This window comes from Opisthocomus hoazin, chromosome 12 (assembly GCF_030867145.1).
Source record: "Opisthocomus hoazin isolate bOpiHoa1 chromosome 12, bOpiHoa1.hap1, whole genome shotgun sequence".
Classification (NCBI taxonomy): Eukaryota; Metazoa; Chordata; class Aves; order Opisthocomiformes; family Opisthocomidae; genus Opisthocomus; species Opisthocomus hoazin.
The window spans coordinates 16,550,043-16,564,980 of NC_134425.1; the positions used below are offsets into that span (position 1 = coordinate 16,550,043).

General features: G+C 61.5%; 2 protein-coding genes across 5 annotated transcripts; one reads left to right on the forward strand and one right to left on the reverse strand.

Annotated features, from left to right (window-relative positions):
• The first annotated feature begins 10 nt into the window (after positions 1-10).
• Positions 11-8,406, forward strand: POLR2C (RNA polymerase II subunit C). 2 transcript variants are annotated; one of them, XM_075434218.1, is made up of 9 exons: positions 12-143; positions 416-465; positions 658-726; positions 902-954; positions 1,080-1,208; positions 2,271-2,322; positions 2,835-3,003; positions 7,113-7,187; positions 7,861-8,406. In XM_075434218.1, the coding sequence occupies exons 1-9, from the start codon at positions 58-60 to the stop codon at positions 8,003-8,005; spliced, it is 828 nt and encodes a 275-aa protein (XP_075290333.1). In that variant the 5' UTR covers positions 12-57; the 3' UTR covers positions 8,006-8,406. The 2 variants fall into 2 exon arrangements, with proteins under 2 accessions (XP_075290334.1, XP_075290333.1); XM_075434219.1 differs by lacking the exon at positions 1,080-1,208 and having other exon boundaries at positions 11-143.
• An 879-nt stretch (positions 8,407-9,285) lies between these two features.
• DOK4 (docking protein 4) lies at positions 9,286-14,675 on the reverse strand. Of its 3 annotated transcripts, none has more exons than XM_075433562.1 (9): positions 14,583-14,675; positions 13,676-13,885; positions 12,734-12,841; positions 11,951-12,065; positions 11,740-11,859; positions 11,471-11,660; positions 11,095-11,233; positions 10,887-11,010; positions 9,286-10,804 (listed from the first exon to the last, which is right to left on the reverse strand). In XM_075433562.1, the coding sequence occupies exons 2-9, from the start codon at positions 13,739-13,741 to the stop codon at positions 10,680-10,682; spliced, it is 987 nt and encodes a 328-aa protein (XP_075289677.1). In that variant the 5' UTR covers positions 13,742-13,885; positions 14,583-14,675; the 3' UTR covers positions 9,286-10,679. The 3 variants fall into 3 exon arrangements, with proteins under 3 accessions (XP_075289677.1, XP_075289678.1, XP_075289676.1); XM_075433563.1 differs by having other exon boundaries at positions 9,286-10,752; positions 11,095-11,266; XM_075433561.1 differs by having other exon boundaries at positions 11,095-11,266.
• Between the last annotated feature and the right edge of the window lie 263 nt (positions 14,676-14,938).

Consider the following 14,938-nt stretch of genomic DNA (forward strand, 5'->3'; position numbering starts at 1 on the left):
GCGGGGGAGCTTGGCGGGGACGGACCGGGCGGGAGGCCGGGGGGGGAAGGGGAAGCCATGCCGTACGCCAACCAGCCGACCGTGCGCATCACCGAGCTGACGGACGAGAACGTCAAGTTCATCATCGAGAACACGGACCTGGCGTGAGCACCGCCGCGGGGCGGGGGTGGAGCGGGCCGCGGTAGGCCCCTGCGGGCCCTGCCTGCCCGGGGGTGCGGCGGGGAGGGCCGCGGAGATCGCCGAGCTCGGGTCGCGGCCCGCTGCCGCCACGGAGTCCCCCGGGGCGGGCCTGGTGAGGGCCTCGGGGCAAAGCCAGGGCCCCAGCGCCGGCTGGCCGGCGTCCCCTGAGGCGTCTGCGCGGGCAGCCCGGCGCGTCGGCTCCCACCGGCCTCACCGCGGCCTTTGTTCCCCTCAGGGTGGCAAATTCCATCCGGAGAGTGTTCATCGCCGAGGTCCCCATCATAGGTACCGCCTGTTACCACCCTCCGCCTGTCCCTTCTGTCTCCCCGCTGCCTGCAGCCTGCCTTACCTTTATCTAGCACTGCTTGTTACCAGATGCTTTGCTGTCGTCCCCGTAACGTTTTCCGTGCCCTCGCGACCTGCTCAGCTTCTCCCCGCAGAGATGTTTCTCAGTTTGTGACTTCTCCTTCCCCGCAGCCATCGACTGGGTCCAGATAGACGCCAACTCCTCCGTGCTCCACGACGAATTCATTGCGCACAGGCTGGGTGAGTGCTGGGCGCGGGGAGGAGGGGGAAGGTCCACGGCAAGGCAGAGGTCGTGGGCAAGATCAGTCTGGAGATGCTGGAGCGACTTTGCCAGGCGGCTGCTGTCCCTCCGCCCGTCTCGGCAGGAGGGTCGGTGCTTACTCCGACATTTCCCCCGATTTCCCTCTTCCCGCAGGTCTCATCCCGCTCACCAGTGATGACATCGTGGATAAGATGCAATATTCCAGAGTGAGTCAAGCGAAATGTCGTGGGTGCTTAGCTTGATGGTGGTGGGTGTCTGATCGGGTGGGAAGCGGTGCTGATTTCTCGCTGGGAGAGGTCTGGCGTAAAGGTCTTGACCCGGTCTGTCCCAGGACTGCACGTGTGATGAGTTCTGTCCTGAGTGCTCTGTGGAGTTCACCCTTGACGTCCGGTGCAATGAAGATCAGACTCGTCACGTCACATCCCGCGATCTCATCTCCAACAACCCCCGGGTCATACCGGTCAGTGTGATCCCTCCGCTTGTCAGTGAGTCTCCTCTCTGCCTTCCCGCTGAGGCGGGGGTGGCAAGTGCACGGGATGTGGACAAAACAAAGCCTTTGAGTATGTTTTACGCCACATAAAGCCTCACTGAAAACCCAGTGAGAGAGCAAAGGCGGAATATCTGCAGAAGCAGCAGCGTGTGCCGGGGCCCTCCTCCTCTTTGCCTGGTTGTCTTTCGCTTGCTGTCTGCTGGCGTGTCAAAGCAGTACGGCCGCACTGAAGCCTCATCCTGCACCCCTCGTCTCAGACTCGTGGGGGGCTTTCATGCTGCCCCTCCCTGTCGCCTTGAACACACAGAGCGCGTGCGCTTCTGTCCGGTGCTGTGTCCCTCCCTTCTCCTGCCCACGTGCTGCTGCAGCTCGGGCAAGGTCAGCCACTTCGAAGGCTCGGCAGCAACCTAGAGGCCTTTGGCTTTCTGGTTCTTGGCTCTCAGTGTGGCAGCGTGTGAGGAGCCTGGGCCAGGGCACTGCTGCCAAACGGCTCTTGCCCAGTCGCTGTGGGGAGGGTTGGCAGAGCCAAAACAGGACAGATGCAAAGGGACTTAATGGAGAATGTTTGAAAACGCTATCGGGGCTGCATCCAGATGTCACCACAACCTGGGGGCTGCTGCTGGTGGCTGGTGACAGCGTCTGTGGCCAAAGCCACGCTGTAGCCCGCTGTATCTTGCTCTGCTTGGGCTGAGGTGCTGCGAGTGCTGCATTGTCACCTGTCAGCAGTCGTCGGAGCGGCATTGGGCTGTGTCACAGCCACTCAGCGGCACTGGGCTGGGCTGCAGTGCTCTCCATCGTGTGGGAGAACGGGCTGGGAGGTGAGCGGGCTGGTGGAGTGGCATGTCGCGTACCTAGCTGCATCTACCTGCGTTGTCCCGGTTTGTGTTAGATGGGGTGGGCTGGATTTGTTGCTGCAAGTCACTCTAGGACAGCTCTCTGCAGTCTCTTAATTTTTGTAGGCAACTGCAGTTTGATGGGAGGAGAAAAGTTGATCTTGCCATTAATTCACTCGCTTTTGTTGTTCTTCTGCAGGTGACATCTCGGAGCAGAGACAATGACCCCAATGACTACGTGGAGCAGGATGGTAAGTGGCACTTCACTGGGAAAAAGAGCTGGGGGGGGAAATGAATGTTTCTTCCAGGATCTTTGAACTCGTTCTTCCTTTACTAGCTGTGTAACCGTAAGGCAGCTGTAAAGCTGGCAGTGGAGAGACACCGGCTTCGCTGTGTCAGTGGGGTTATCGTTTTGTCTTAATGCCGCTTCACGGTTATCCCCAGAACTAAAGTCCTGGGTCAGAGGGTGCTCCTCTGTCTCCTTGTGAGAGCTCAGAGACAGCAAAGATGCAAAATGCTGTGCTGTCTGCTGTTGCTGGGGGCCTGAGCTGTGCCTCTGAGCATTTGCACAACTCCTTTTGACTTAGCAAGACGTTTCCCAGCTACTCCGGGGACCCCGAAGAGCCCCTTTAGGAATCCAAGCAAGCCCCGGCTTCTGGTGACATCTTCCTGGGCAATAAAATCCCTGCCTTTGCCTTAGTGTGGTCCTGCACGCTCGTTTCTCCTCGGCAGTCTTCTCGAACGGGCTTGTGCTTTTCCGCAGACATCCTCATTGTGAAGCTGCGGAAGGGCCAGGAGCTGAGACTGCGAGCCTATGCCAAGAAGGGCTTCGGCAAGGAGCACGCCAAGTGGAACCCCACGGCAGGCGTAGCCTTCGAGTACGACCCAGACAACGCCCTACGGCACACCGTTTACCCCAAACCGGAGGAGTGGTATGTCCTCGTGTCTGCCTGGAGGAACAGGCATTTTTTCCAGCAGGCACCTACGTTTCAGCCCTGGGGATGATTTGGGTCAGTAAGCGATCGTGCCTGTCGTCCCCGTGCGCAGACTCAGCTCCTGTGTCAGGGTACCAGAGCCAGTCCCTTGGCTGCAGCTGCTTGTGAGGTGGACCGGTTTGTGGCCACCTCTTGTCTTCTCCTTACGTGCTGTTAGTGCTGGTTTACCTCACTTGCTTTTGTATGCTTTCCCACAACTCGTTCCTGTTTCTTCTTCCCTACGCAAGTGGTACCTGGATCAGGGTAACGTCTGAGGAAGGAACAGGTCCACGCGAGGTGGAAGAGGTTCCCATCAGAGCAAAGAGCAGAAGGTTGGGTTGCAAGGCTGACTTTGCAGCTCTGTTTGTTTGAGGAAGCCCAGCGTGTGGCTCTGATTTCACCCCTACATCTCCTCATTTCCGGAGCCTGAGCTCCAGCAGCGGAGTCTTCCTCTCCGGCGCTTTCCTCTGCTCTGACATGCCCTTCTGTATTGGCAGTATGCTGTGTCTCGGTTGAGAGTGACACGGTTCTGCTTTTGGAGAGCTGCTGCCCTGCTTTGCTCAGGGTGAGGACATTCCCTAGCAGCGCTTTTCCATGAGTAGAAGCCTCGGCTGCTCCTGACTCTGCATCCTGGTGACCACCTTGCAGACATCCTGCTGTCGAGCCCGCTGGAGCCAGTGGCAGGGCGAGGAACCGGGTGCTTTGGCCAAGGCAGGCTGCGAGCAGGGACTGGGGAGGATGGGTGGGCAGTGGATCTGCTGCTATAGCAGCAGGGCAGCAGCCAGAGCTGCGCTCAAGGTTGGGAAGACCTCGGTACAGGAGCAGGGTTTGGTGCGGGGACCGCAGAGGCCAGGGCTGAGCGAGCGGGAACAGACGCCCGAGCGGAGCTGCAGCTGGAGAGAGGCTGAGCGGCAGAAGGGGCTCAGCGGGGTTTTCCTCGTGTCGCCGCCAGATTTGGCTCTGCAAATGGCTGCAGGCAGCAGCAGGCAGGTAGCGGGCTGGTGTACCTCCACACTGTCCGCTTCCAGCCTGGGTGCCACTGCAGAGCGTGGCCTGACGCTGCCCCTGGTTAAGTCAGCTGTCGCTAACGAGCTTCCCAGAGGTGCAGTTAGCCTGGGTTTCACAGCTCGGCCGAATTGCAACTGGCTTTTGGCTCAGGAGCCGTCACAGACATCCCGTGCAGCTAGGTGTGTGCTTGGGAGACTTGAGGAGCGCTTTGTCGCCGAGGGAGGAGATGCAGGCGGATCCATAATGTGTGTGCAGTGGGCTGGGATCTGCCCGCGGCCGTCGCAGCTCTGTGTTACGGACGGAAGGAGCGAACCCTGCTTGGCTTTTATGGGCTCTGTAGGGCGCGTCCGCGGGTCCGGTTCAGTCAGTCTGGGTGAGAACGGGACGTGCCAGGCGTTTGGCTCCTTCGCCACTTCGTCGGGGCGGTGCTCTGGGATCTGCGCTAGGAACCAGGCTGGCTGGTAGCACTGGAAATCTGGAAATGGGGCATTTTCCTTGGTGTTGGTGACCCACGCATGCGGACCGAAGCTGGACTTTGGGAGCTGCCAGCTGCAGACCAGGCTCTTGGGGGGGAAAGTCCGTGAGAGGCCGGTTGTAGTGAGGTGGCGCAGGGCTGTGGAGGATGCTGCTCGGTAGTCTCATGGTCAGGAGCATGTCACAAGCATTGCTGTGCCGGCCTGTTCTCGTCGCTGGCGGTTTTGAGGGTGGAAGTGGATAGTTTTCAAGTTTCCACATGATTTGTGGCAGGTAAATTGCCCCAAAGTTCAGTTGATTGTCTGGGTGATAGATTGGATGCCTGAGAAGCGAGAATGTCCTGTTTTCGGTCGTGGGTGGTTTTGGAAGTGACGTGAAGACCCAGCTCCGTTGACACTTTCTCGCTGGTTTGTTGCAGACAGCGGATTTGTTTGGGAAGCGCCGTTTTGTCGAAGGCAGCTGGCGATGGGGCGCGAGGGTCAGCCTCCCCTGACGTCACTGGGGCAGAGGAAGGCGAGCGGGAGACCTGGGTGGGCACAGGATTTTGTGTGCTTGCATCTCGGGCGGCTCAAGGCTCTGGGTTTTCTTACACAGATTAAGTCCTTCCAGTCTCTCTGATACGGTGCTCCATAAGCCAAGGGATGCAACGGGTAGAAAGATCATAGAATCACAGAATGGTTTGGGTTGGAAGGGACCTTAAAGATCATCTGGTTCCAACCCCCCTGCCATGAGCAGGGACATCTTCCACCAGCCCAGGGTGCTCAGAGCTCCATCCAACCTGGCCTTGAACACTGCCAGGGAGGGGGCAGCCACAGCTTCTCTGGGCAACCTGGGCCAGGAACTCACCACCCTCATGGGGAAGAATTTCTTCCTAATATCTAATCTAAATCTGCCCTCTTTTAGTTTAGAGCTGTTCCCTCTTGTCCTATCACTACACACCCTTGTGAGAAGTCCCTCTCTATGCTTCTTGTAGGCCCCTTCAGGTACTGGGAGGCTGCTCTAAGGTCACCCCGGAGCCTTCTCTTCTGCAGGCTGAGCAGCCCCAACTCCCTCAGCCTGTCCTCGTAGGAGAGGTGCTCCAGCCCTCGGATCACCTTCGTGGCCCTCCTCTGGACCCGCTCCAACACATCCATGTCCTTCCTATGTTGGGGGCTCCAGAGCTGGACACAGGACTCCAGGTGGGGTCTCACGAGAGCGGAGTAAAGGGGCAGAATCCCCTCCCTTGCCCTGCTGGCCATGCTTCTCCTGATGCAGCCCAGGGTATGGTTGGCTTTCTGGGCTGCAAGCGCACATTGCCAGCTCATGTTGAGCTTCTCATCCACCAGTACCCCCAAGTCCTTCTCCTCAGGGCTGCTCTCGAGCCACTCTCCGCCCAGCCTGTACTTGTGTTTGGGGTTGCCCCGACCCATGCGCAGGACCTTGCACTTGGCCTTGTTGAACTTCATGCGGTTCATGCAGGCCCACCTCTCCAGCTGCACGGGTGTTGCAGTGACTTTCACACAGAATGGTGGGGGTTGGAAGGGACCTCTGTGGGTCATCCAGTCCAACCTCCTGCCGAAGCAGGGTCACCCAGAGCAGGCTGCACAGGACTGTGTCCAGGTGGGTCTTGAATATCTCCAGAGAAGGAGACTCCACAACCTCCCTGGGCAGCCTGTGCCAGGGTTCTGTCACCCTCAGAGTGAAGAAGTTCTTCCTCCTGTTCAGCTGGAACTTCCTCTGCTTCAGTTTGTGCCCGTTGCCCCTTGTCCTGTCTCTGGGCACCACTGAAAAGTCTGGCCCCATCCTCCTGACACCCACCCTGCAGATATTTATAGGCATTTCTGAGGTCCCCTCTCAGCCTTCACTTCTCCAGGCTGAACAAGCCCAGCTCCCTCAGCCTTTCCTCGTAGGAGAGATGCTCCAGTCCCCTCACCATCCTTGTAGCCCTCCGCTGGACTCTCTCCAGTAGCTTCTCATCTTTCTTGAACTGGGGAGCCCAGAACTGGACACAGCACTGCAGATGGGGCCTTGCTAGGGCAGGGTAGAGGGAAAGGAGAACCTCCCTCGACCTGCTGGCCACACTCTGCTTAATGCACCCCAGGAGACCACTGGCCTTCTGGGCAGCCAGGGCACACTTGGCTCATGGCCAACTTGTCATCCATTTCGTAGTGATGTGTAAAGGAGTGGAGGTGCAGGACATCAGAATAGGGCTCACTAATGCAGCCAGTGTCTGAAGTACAGGAGAACTTTTTTCCTGCTGGGCACAAGCCAGCCGGGCCTTCCCGTCTCAGCTGTGCTGCACAGGGTGGGTGCTGGAGCGCTCTGGTGTTTTCCTGCCTGGAGAAAAGTAGAAAGAAAACACAAGGTCCGTTGCTCTATAACCAGTGTCCTCTTCCTCCAGCACTGCTGGGTGACTGCGTGGCGTTGGTGGGGAGCTGGAAGGGGCGACGCGGCGCTGAGCTTTCTTCTGTGACTTGATGTTTGGTGACTGCTCCTTTGCCTGCTGGGCGTGAGCCCCGGTGCTCGCTCTCGGGGCACAAACGGTGCCGCAGGGGCTGGGCTGGAGCGTGGGCTCCGTGCTAACCTTTCCTTCTCTGTGTTTCCAGGCCCAAGAGCGAGTACTCGGAGATCGATGAGGAGGATGCGCAGGCTCCCTATGACCCCAACGGGAAGCCAGAGAGGTAGGAAGCTGAGTATGCTGCCGCAGCTGGAAAATGGGGGGACCAGCTGGGTGCGTCTCTTTGGCTTTTGTTAACACAAGATCATCGACGCTGCACTGAAACTTGCCAGCCCAGGGAGCTGGTGTTCCCGGAGAAGCAGGGCAGAAGTTGGAGCTCACTGGTGATCTGCCCGGGCCTGGCAGGTTTTCCCCTCTGGGATGTCCTAGATTGCCCTCCTGAGCTTGTGTTATTGAGGAGGGCAGTGCAGCGCTCGGTGGAGTGTGGGGCCTGCAGGGGAAAACGGCTGGGAATATTTATTCAGCCATATGGGTCTCCCGTGCCCCGATTGCTGGGGGTACCCCCTCTCCCCGGTCACTTGTGCTGCAGAAGCGCTCGCAGCTGGGCTGGCTCCCTGGCGCGGGGCTCTGTGCTGGCTCGTAGGCTGCGGTGCTGAACAGAATAATACTCGAAGCGTTCTTACAGCCTGCGAAATCGGGGCGTTGGGGTGTCAGCTGTAGAGGGGCAGCGCTGGCCGCTGCCCGGTTGGGAGGTGAATGATGCCGGTGGTCAGGATTCCCCGCAGAGCTGCCTGCGGTGGGTCAGGGTGGGCTGGAACTCCTCTGCGGGCACGCTCTGGTTTTGCATCTTGTCACAGAGCGGACGGTGACTTATCCCCCCCAACTTGTGACCTCAGGTTTTATTACAACGTGGAGTCCTGCGGTTCTCTGCGCCCAGAGACCATCGTTCTCTCCGCGCTGTCCGGCCTGAAGAAGAAACTGAGCGACCTCCAGACGCAGCTGAGCCACGAGATTCAGAGCGATGTCCTCACTATAAACTGAGGTGCCCCCTCGCGAGAGAGCGCTCGGCCGTGAGGGACGCAGCAGGTTCCTGCTCTGCCCGGCAGCGCCCTGGCCAGAGGCTGTTGCCTCCCCGTCTCCCTCTGCCTTTCCCATCCCAGCGCTGCCGGTCGGTGGCACCTCTTCCCTGGCTCCGCGTCCCAGGGAAAGCCATCGTGATGTGTAGGGTAGTGCAGGAAGGGAATCGGTGAGTGTCTTTGCTGGGACCGGCTGTGTCTCTAAGGGATCCCGGGGTTTTAGGCCAGATTGTTGGGTTTTAGGCCAGATTTTTGGATTCTGGCCACGTGGCGTTTGGGATCGGGAAGCGCATACCTCGGTTACACAACCCTACCTTATTTGCATGTCCATTCCTTACTGTGCTGAATAAAGCCTTACCCCCCGTGTTCTGTCATCCCTGAAAGCTCGTCTGGGGCTGCAGGAGGAGATGTCACATCACTTACTTCTCTCCAGTAGACATTAACTTAATGAGATCTGCTTTGGAGGGAGCATTGCTCTCTACTGCTGATTGCTGCTCTTGACATTATCTCCGAAGGCGACCAGAACCCCGTGCAGCAGGCAGGCCGCCATTTACCCGTCCAGCGCTGCGTTTAAAGCAGATGTTTGAGGCTGGGCTGGCGCACGAGCTGCCGCAGAAGGCAGTGCTGCAGGGGAGCCCAGCTGGGCCGGGCGGGCTGAGCTGTGTTTAAAGACTCCTGCGGAGCAGGCTCTGCCCGGGCGCTGTGTGATCGTTGCGCTGGGAGTGGGGATGGCGGGGAGTCTGTCGCTAATGACCCCTGGCTGATGGCTCCCCGCGTGCCTGCATCGTTGTCTGCTGGCTGTGGCAAGAGCTCTCCCTGTCCCTGGAGGTAGCGCTGCCCGGGCTGGCGTGGCTGCTGCGCCTCGAGGCCAGCGCTCTGCCAGGCTGCCGCGCCGTGGAGAGCCAACCTGGCACGATTCTGGAAGCGCTGGGAGATGGAGTGGCTTCAGCCTCCTTCACCCGGGGACTTGGGGCTGCTGCGGGGTGACAGCAGGGTGCTGGCACCCTGCTTTGGGGTTGTTCGATGGAGGGGGGCAACTCGCTCCACCCTTCTCCCCTCCCCAGCCGTTTTAGGGCTTCGCTTGCGCTGTCCCAGCCGTGGCTGGAGGCAGAACAAAGCTCTGAGAACTGAGCACACTGCCGGCAGCGCCAGGAAATCTCCCCCCGTCAGCATTTTTCTCTCTGGCAGGCGCTACTCCCACTTGCGCTTCCCGAGCGTGTTTGGATGGAACAGACAAACAGGAAGGGTGGATAAGGGTTGTTTATTCATTGAGCAACTCCTTAAAAAAAAGAAAACCCAAATGTTTTTGGTAATAAATGTTAAATCTTTTTCCAAGAGAAGGTGTGTAGCCAGGAAAAGAGAGCGGTTTACACCTCTCACCCAGGGAGGGACGCGCTGGCGTGCCGACGAGCCCTTCGGCACCCGGCCGTGCTGCGGGGAGCAGGGAGCAGCCCTTCTCCGGCCCGCCATCCCACCCCCAGCAGCTCCCCAGCCTCGGCCACAAGCTACACCAACCCAAGACACAGTATTTACAGACCACAGGTTTCCACATCACGACACTCCCTGTCCCCAAAGCACAGACCTGGAGCTGGAAGGGCAGAAATAAACCCACCAACCGCCCAGCCCAGAAGACGACCCCGAAGAAACACCAAGGTTTGCACAGCGATAAAAAGATAGCCCTTCTAAAGGAGGTCAATAAATAGGAGAACTAGAAAATCAATTGCTTTTGAGTTCAGCAGATGAAGCCCACCCAGTTCCCCCCGCCCTGGGCGAGGGCTTTCGCCCAGTGGGTGAGGAGGGGGTGAGGACGATGGGGACGTCAGAGAAACGCGGCTCCCTGCCATCACCATGGGCTTCTTGGCCCAGGGGCTTTATACCCGCAACGCTGCCCATCAAGGGATGGTGCCACAGGCCGGGCCGGGTCCTGGGGCTGCCCACTGGTCACTATGGCAGGGGCAGGGTGGGGAGGGGGAGCGAACGGTGCTGGGCTGGGGCAGCCCGGGGGGCTCAGCCCTGCCCGGCTGCTCTCCCCAGCCCGTCCCCTGGGAGGAAAACCAGCTTCCCCTGAGACGTCTCAATTTGACAGCGAGTGTTTAAATAGCTTCCAGAAGTGCAAAAATCAGCTCGGGGGTGGCGGGGCATCCCCGGGAGCACCCTGCTCTTCACAGGTGGGTGCGACGCCGGGGCCTCGCCGCCGCCCCCCGGCCCGGCACAGCCACATCCTCGGCCCTGCGGAAGGGCGATGCTCCAGCCTTCCCCCCCCTTGCAGAAAACACACGGAACGTCTTGACCCCCCTCCTCTCTTCTCCACCTCCTGGATGGATCCCCGAGAGTCAAAAAAGCCTCTGAGTGTCTCTGCCCAAGGGCTCTTCAGTGGCCACGAAATTTGCGTTCGTGCGAGAAGGAAAAATCTCTTATAATACGGACATTTGATATATATTTCAAGTCAATCGAGGCCGAGCTGGCCATCACCTCCCATTCGGTCCAGCCAGGACACGAGCCAGCGCCTGCTCCCCAAGGTCTCAGCGTGGAGGATGCCCCGGCTCGGGCCCCCCAGGGACTCGGAGGGGCGGCTGCCCATATCCTCACCCCCTCTTGGGGAAGGAAAAGGGGACCCCCACCGCGGCCCCCCCGCCGGCTCACAGGGACGAGGTGGGCTCCCTGCTTTCAGGCTTGTCGCTGTGGGAGGACTTTGGCTTCAGCAAGATGAACCTGTTGAGGAGGTCGGTGTCCGAGCTGGCCTGGGCGCCCGCGTATGCCTCCCCTGGGGACGAAGCAGAGGGTGGGCTCGCGGGGGCGGACGCGCGGGGGCCGGCGGGGACATGGCGGGGGCTGGGGACACTCACCAGCGTAGCTGGAGGACTCGGCCATGTTCTGGGAGCCGGTGATGTGGTGCCAGTAGGCGCTGCGGGGCAGCATGGTGGTGGGGGTGCAGGGGTAGGAGAAGTGTTCAGTGCCCCTGTTCAGCAGCTGCGGCGGACGAGAGTGGGGTGAAGGGGCCGCCGGGCGCCTGAGCCCCACCGAAACGTGTCCCCGGGGTGGGCTGCAGCTCACCCTGACGCTCTTCTCCATCTCCAGCAGGACCCTCTTGTGCTGCTCGGCGATGGCCAAGGTGGCACTGTGCACACGCTGGTAGATCTGCTCGCCCTCCTGCGTCTGGAAGGTGTAGAGACCCTCCCCGGCGTCACACATCCTGCGGGGACGGGGCATCACCGGGGTCCCCAAGCTGGGCGATGACAACAAATACACCCCCCCAATAACCCCCCCAAGGTGGCAGCTGGCCCAGCTTCCCATGCTTCAAGAGCTGTCCCCATGTCCTCTCCGCGGCGCCAAGCTGGGACCAGCGCCAGCCCCAAACCCCCGTGGCCATCGCCCCGGCGTCAGGCCTGCCGTCGCCCAGGTCCCCATCCCAGCGCGGGTGGCATCTCACCGCCCAGCCTCGAAGGTGAAGCGGGTGGCGTCACGCCCGTAGCGGCGTAGGGAGCAGAGTGGCCAGGAGACCAGCTTCACCCGGGGGTTGCGCGTGTCCCAGAGGTAGATGTTTTCGTGGGTGATCTGCAGCTTGCACTCGCCGTAAACGTCCAGGTTGGGGCAGGGGAGGAGGAACACGTTGAAGCGGTCTGGAAAGAGGGGGAAAAAAAAAAGTATAAAATGGAGTAATTGGTGGGGGGCGTAGGGAGCCCCGTGCCGAGTGCTCACCCGTCTGCTCGCACTGAACGCCGGGCGCCAGCAGGTCGGGGTCCCCGGGGCCGGCGTCGCTCGGGCGGGCGCCCAGGCATTCCACCGACAGCGTCTTGTACCACTCCTCCGCCTCCAGCTCTGCAAGGCACCATGGCAGCCCCTGCCAGACCCCGGCCAAAGCGGGGTGCCCCCACCGCGGCACCCCCAGCCCCGCTCCCCTGCCCCGTACCCGAGTCGCAGGTGAAGGTCCGGGCGGAGTCGTCGGTGAAGACGATGGCCACGGCCTGTCTCTTGGTCTCCTTGGGCAGCCGGGTGACACATTTGATGTTGCTGATCTCAGTCACCTGCAGAGGAGGGGGGGGTTCCCTGGGGGCTGCACCCAGACTCCAGCAGCTGCTGTGCCCACAGCCTGGCTGCTGTGGTACCCGAATCCTGGCTGCTGCACCCAGACCTCAAACCCCACTGCACCCAGACCCCAGACCCCGCTGCACCCAGACCCCAGACCCCGCTGCACCCAGAGCCTGGCTGCTGCACCCAGAGCCCAGACCCCCTTGTACCCAGAGCCCAAACCCCATTGCACCCAAACCCCGCTGCACCCAGACCCCAGACCCCAGCCCCTGATGCACCCAGACCCCAAACCCCACTGCACCCAGACCCTAGACACCGCTGCACCCAGAGCCCAGCCCCCACTGCACCCAAACCACACTGCACTCAGACCCCAGACCCTGTTGCACCCAGAGCCTGGCTGCTGCACCCAGAGCCCAGACCCCCTTGCACCCAGAGCCCAAACCCCACCGCACCCAAACCCACCTCACCCAGACCCCAGACACCACTGCACCCAGACCTCAGCCCCTGCTGCACCCAGACCCCGCTGCATCCCCCACCAGAGCGCACGGGGTGACACCACCCAGCTCCATCCCAGCAAGTTCAGGCAGGGAGGGACCCGCTCCGGCCCGGGGGGGCCCCGCCAGCGGGCAGCACCCCGGCACCCGACCCCCCCGCAGCCCCCCACCTTGGGGCACCCGCGCAGGCCCGCTGCCTTCTCATCCGGGTACTTCTCCAGGCGCTGGGGCCCTTTGCTGGAGGATTTCCGGAAGACCAGCCAGCACCGCCGGTAGATCTGCCGGACAGGGAGCGCCGGCGGCTGCCATGCTGCGGCTGGGGGTCCCCGTCCCCACTCCGTCCCCACGGCCCCAGCCCCTGCCCCAGGACCCATGCCCAGTCCCGCTCAGCCTGCTGGCCTGGGGACAGGAGGGGACGCTGGGGATGGGGGTGCCCCGCGGCTGCCATCGTCCACTCCCACCCCAGCCAACGCTAATTACGGAGCTTAATTAACAAGGCTCCCAAGGGGGACCCCATCCTGGCGTCTCCGCGTCCCCTCTCCCGCAGGCCCTGGGGACATCGGGGCCATCGCCCCCAAGCCTGGTCCCCCCCCCTTGAAGTCTGCTCCCTCTTTGTTCTCCCTAATTAGCGTGAAATTACCCAGCATGCTCGTTGCTGCCGTCTCCGAGCGATGTCGGTGGGCGACCGACCCCCCTGACCCCCCACCTACGGGTGCTGCGCTCCAGCACCCCCCTAATTAGCAGCCAGCAGCCCCCCCTCCCACCAGCGTGGGGCGTTCCCGGTGCCAAAACTGGGCGTGGAGGGAAACTGAGGCAGGGGGGTGGGTGGGGGTGGCTCAGGGACACCCCCAAATCCCCGCGATGACCTGAGTCCGATGGGGGGGGCAGGATCCCGTGGGGCTGCTGGATGCTTGGGGTACCAACAAGTGGCCTGGCCCCCCCCCTTTGCCACTGCAGCCCCCAAAATGCCGCTTTTTCAACCCAAAACTGGGGGCACTGGTTGCCGCAAGAGGTGATGTGGCCGAGTCGCGCGGCCGTGTTGCCTCTCGCGGCATCCGGCACCCCAAATACATGGGTGCCCCCCCCCAAACCGCCCCCAGACCCCCACTCACCCCCAGCTTCTTGCTCTTCATCCTCACATAGCCTTGCTTGATGATGTCGTTAAAATTCGTCGCCATGGCGATGGCCCGATGGGGTGGGGGGGTATTTTGGGAGGGGGGGGCCCGCCTTCACCTTCGCCCCCCCCTCTCCATCCTCTTCCTCGGTACCGCTCCTGCCTCACTGCTGGCCCGGCTTGGTGCTAGTGGCATCCCCCATCCTGGCTGGAAAAGAGGAATGACAGATCGATGGGTGACATCTTCCTCCTCCTCCTCCTTCTCCTCCTCCTCCTCCTCTTCCTCCTCCCTTCGATGCCTGAACCACCCGAGTGGAACAGTCCGGCGTTAACCCCTGCCAGCGCGGCGGCGTCAGGCCAGCACGCGCGAGCGGTCCCCTGCCACTAGCCCCAACGTGTCCCTGGGGACACCCAAGCCAGACCTCTCCCACGGGTCTCCACCACCCCTCTCACTGCCCCTCCTTCCTCCCAGGCTGCTTGCTTGGGCAGCAACATGGCTACGGCCGCTGGCCATCAGTAGGGTTCAGTGTTAACGACCTCTCGCCCGGCCAGCCCAGCTCTGCCATGGGGTATTTTGACCCCGGCACACCCGGAACAAACCAGCCCTGCCATGAGCTCAGCCTCGCTCAGCCTGGTGCCTGCTTGGTCCTGCCGCCCGGGGCGGGGAGGGAGACCCCCCCCCAGGCACCGGGACCAAGCGGGGACCTGGTTCATTTCCCAGCTGGAAAAAATCCCCTATAGAAGGCAACCCCCCCCACCCCCAGTCACCCCCAAACCTGGGCACCCTGACCCCTCCATCACCCCCAGGTCTGCTGCTCCCACCAGTACCGTCACCCCCCATTTGTCACCTTGGATCTCGGTCAAGCCCCTTGCCATGTGTGCGTCCCCCCCACCCCCGACCTTACCAGGACCCCCCTGGTGTTGGCGGCAGCTCAAGAGGCTCCGATGCGCGGCTCGACGTCGCTCCCAGCCCGGGCGCCTTGATGCTCTGCCCGTGCCGGCCCCGCCCCTCCAGGCCCCACCCCCAGCCCTGGGCTGCACATCATTAGGCTTCAGAGTGAACGCCCTGCTGCGACTGACAGGCTGCCGAGCCGCTGTTCCGGGCTGTCCCTTGGCAGATGTCTCCTCGTCCCCGTCCCCGCTTCTGAGCCCCCCAAAACTCTGCTTTTTTGCCCCTCTCCCACCAACCCCCCCCCCCTGCAGCCTCATTTGTTGGGCCATAAAAAAACTGAATAATTGCCAGAAATAAAAGGGCATTAAA

What these genes read in the sequence shown, in the direction of transcription:
- POLR2C (XM_075434218.1), top strand. Translation starts at nt 58, where the DNA reads ATGCCGTACGCCAACCAGCCGACCGTGCGCATCACCGAGCTGACGGAC. An exon ending in CGCCGAGGTCCCCATCATAG is followed by an intron (nt 466 to 657) that starts GTACCGCCTGTT and finishes CCTTCCCCGCAG; the next exon opens with CCATCGACTGGGTCCAGATA. An exon ending in ACAACCCCCGGGTCATACCG is followed by an intron (nt 1,209 to 2,270) that starts GTCAGTGTGATC and finishes GTTCTTCTGCAG; the next exon opens with GTGACATCTCGGAGCAGAGA.
- DOK4 (XM_075433561.1), bottom strand. Translation starts at nt 13,741, where the DNA reads ATGGCGACGAATTTTAACGACATCATCAAGCAAGGCTATGTGAGGATG. An exon ending in TGAAGAGCAAGAAGCTGGGG is followed by an intron (nt 12,842 to 13,675) that starts GTGAGTGGGGGT and finishes CCTGTCCGGCAG; the next exon opens with ATCTACCGGCGGTGCTGGCT. An exon ending in GACCTTCACCTGCGACTCGG is followed by an intron (nt 11,860 to 11,950) that starts GTACGGGGCAGG and finishes GGTGCCTTGCAG; the next exon opens with AGCTGGAGGCGGAGGAGTGG.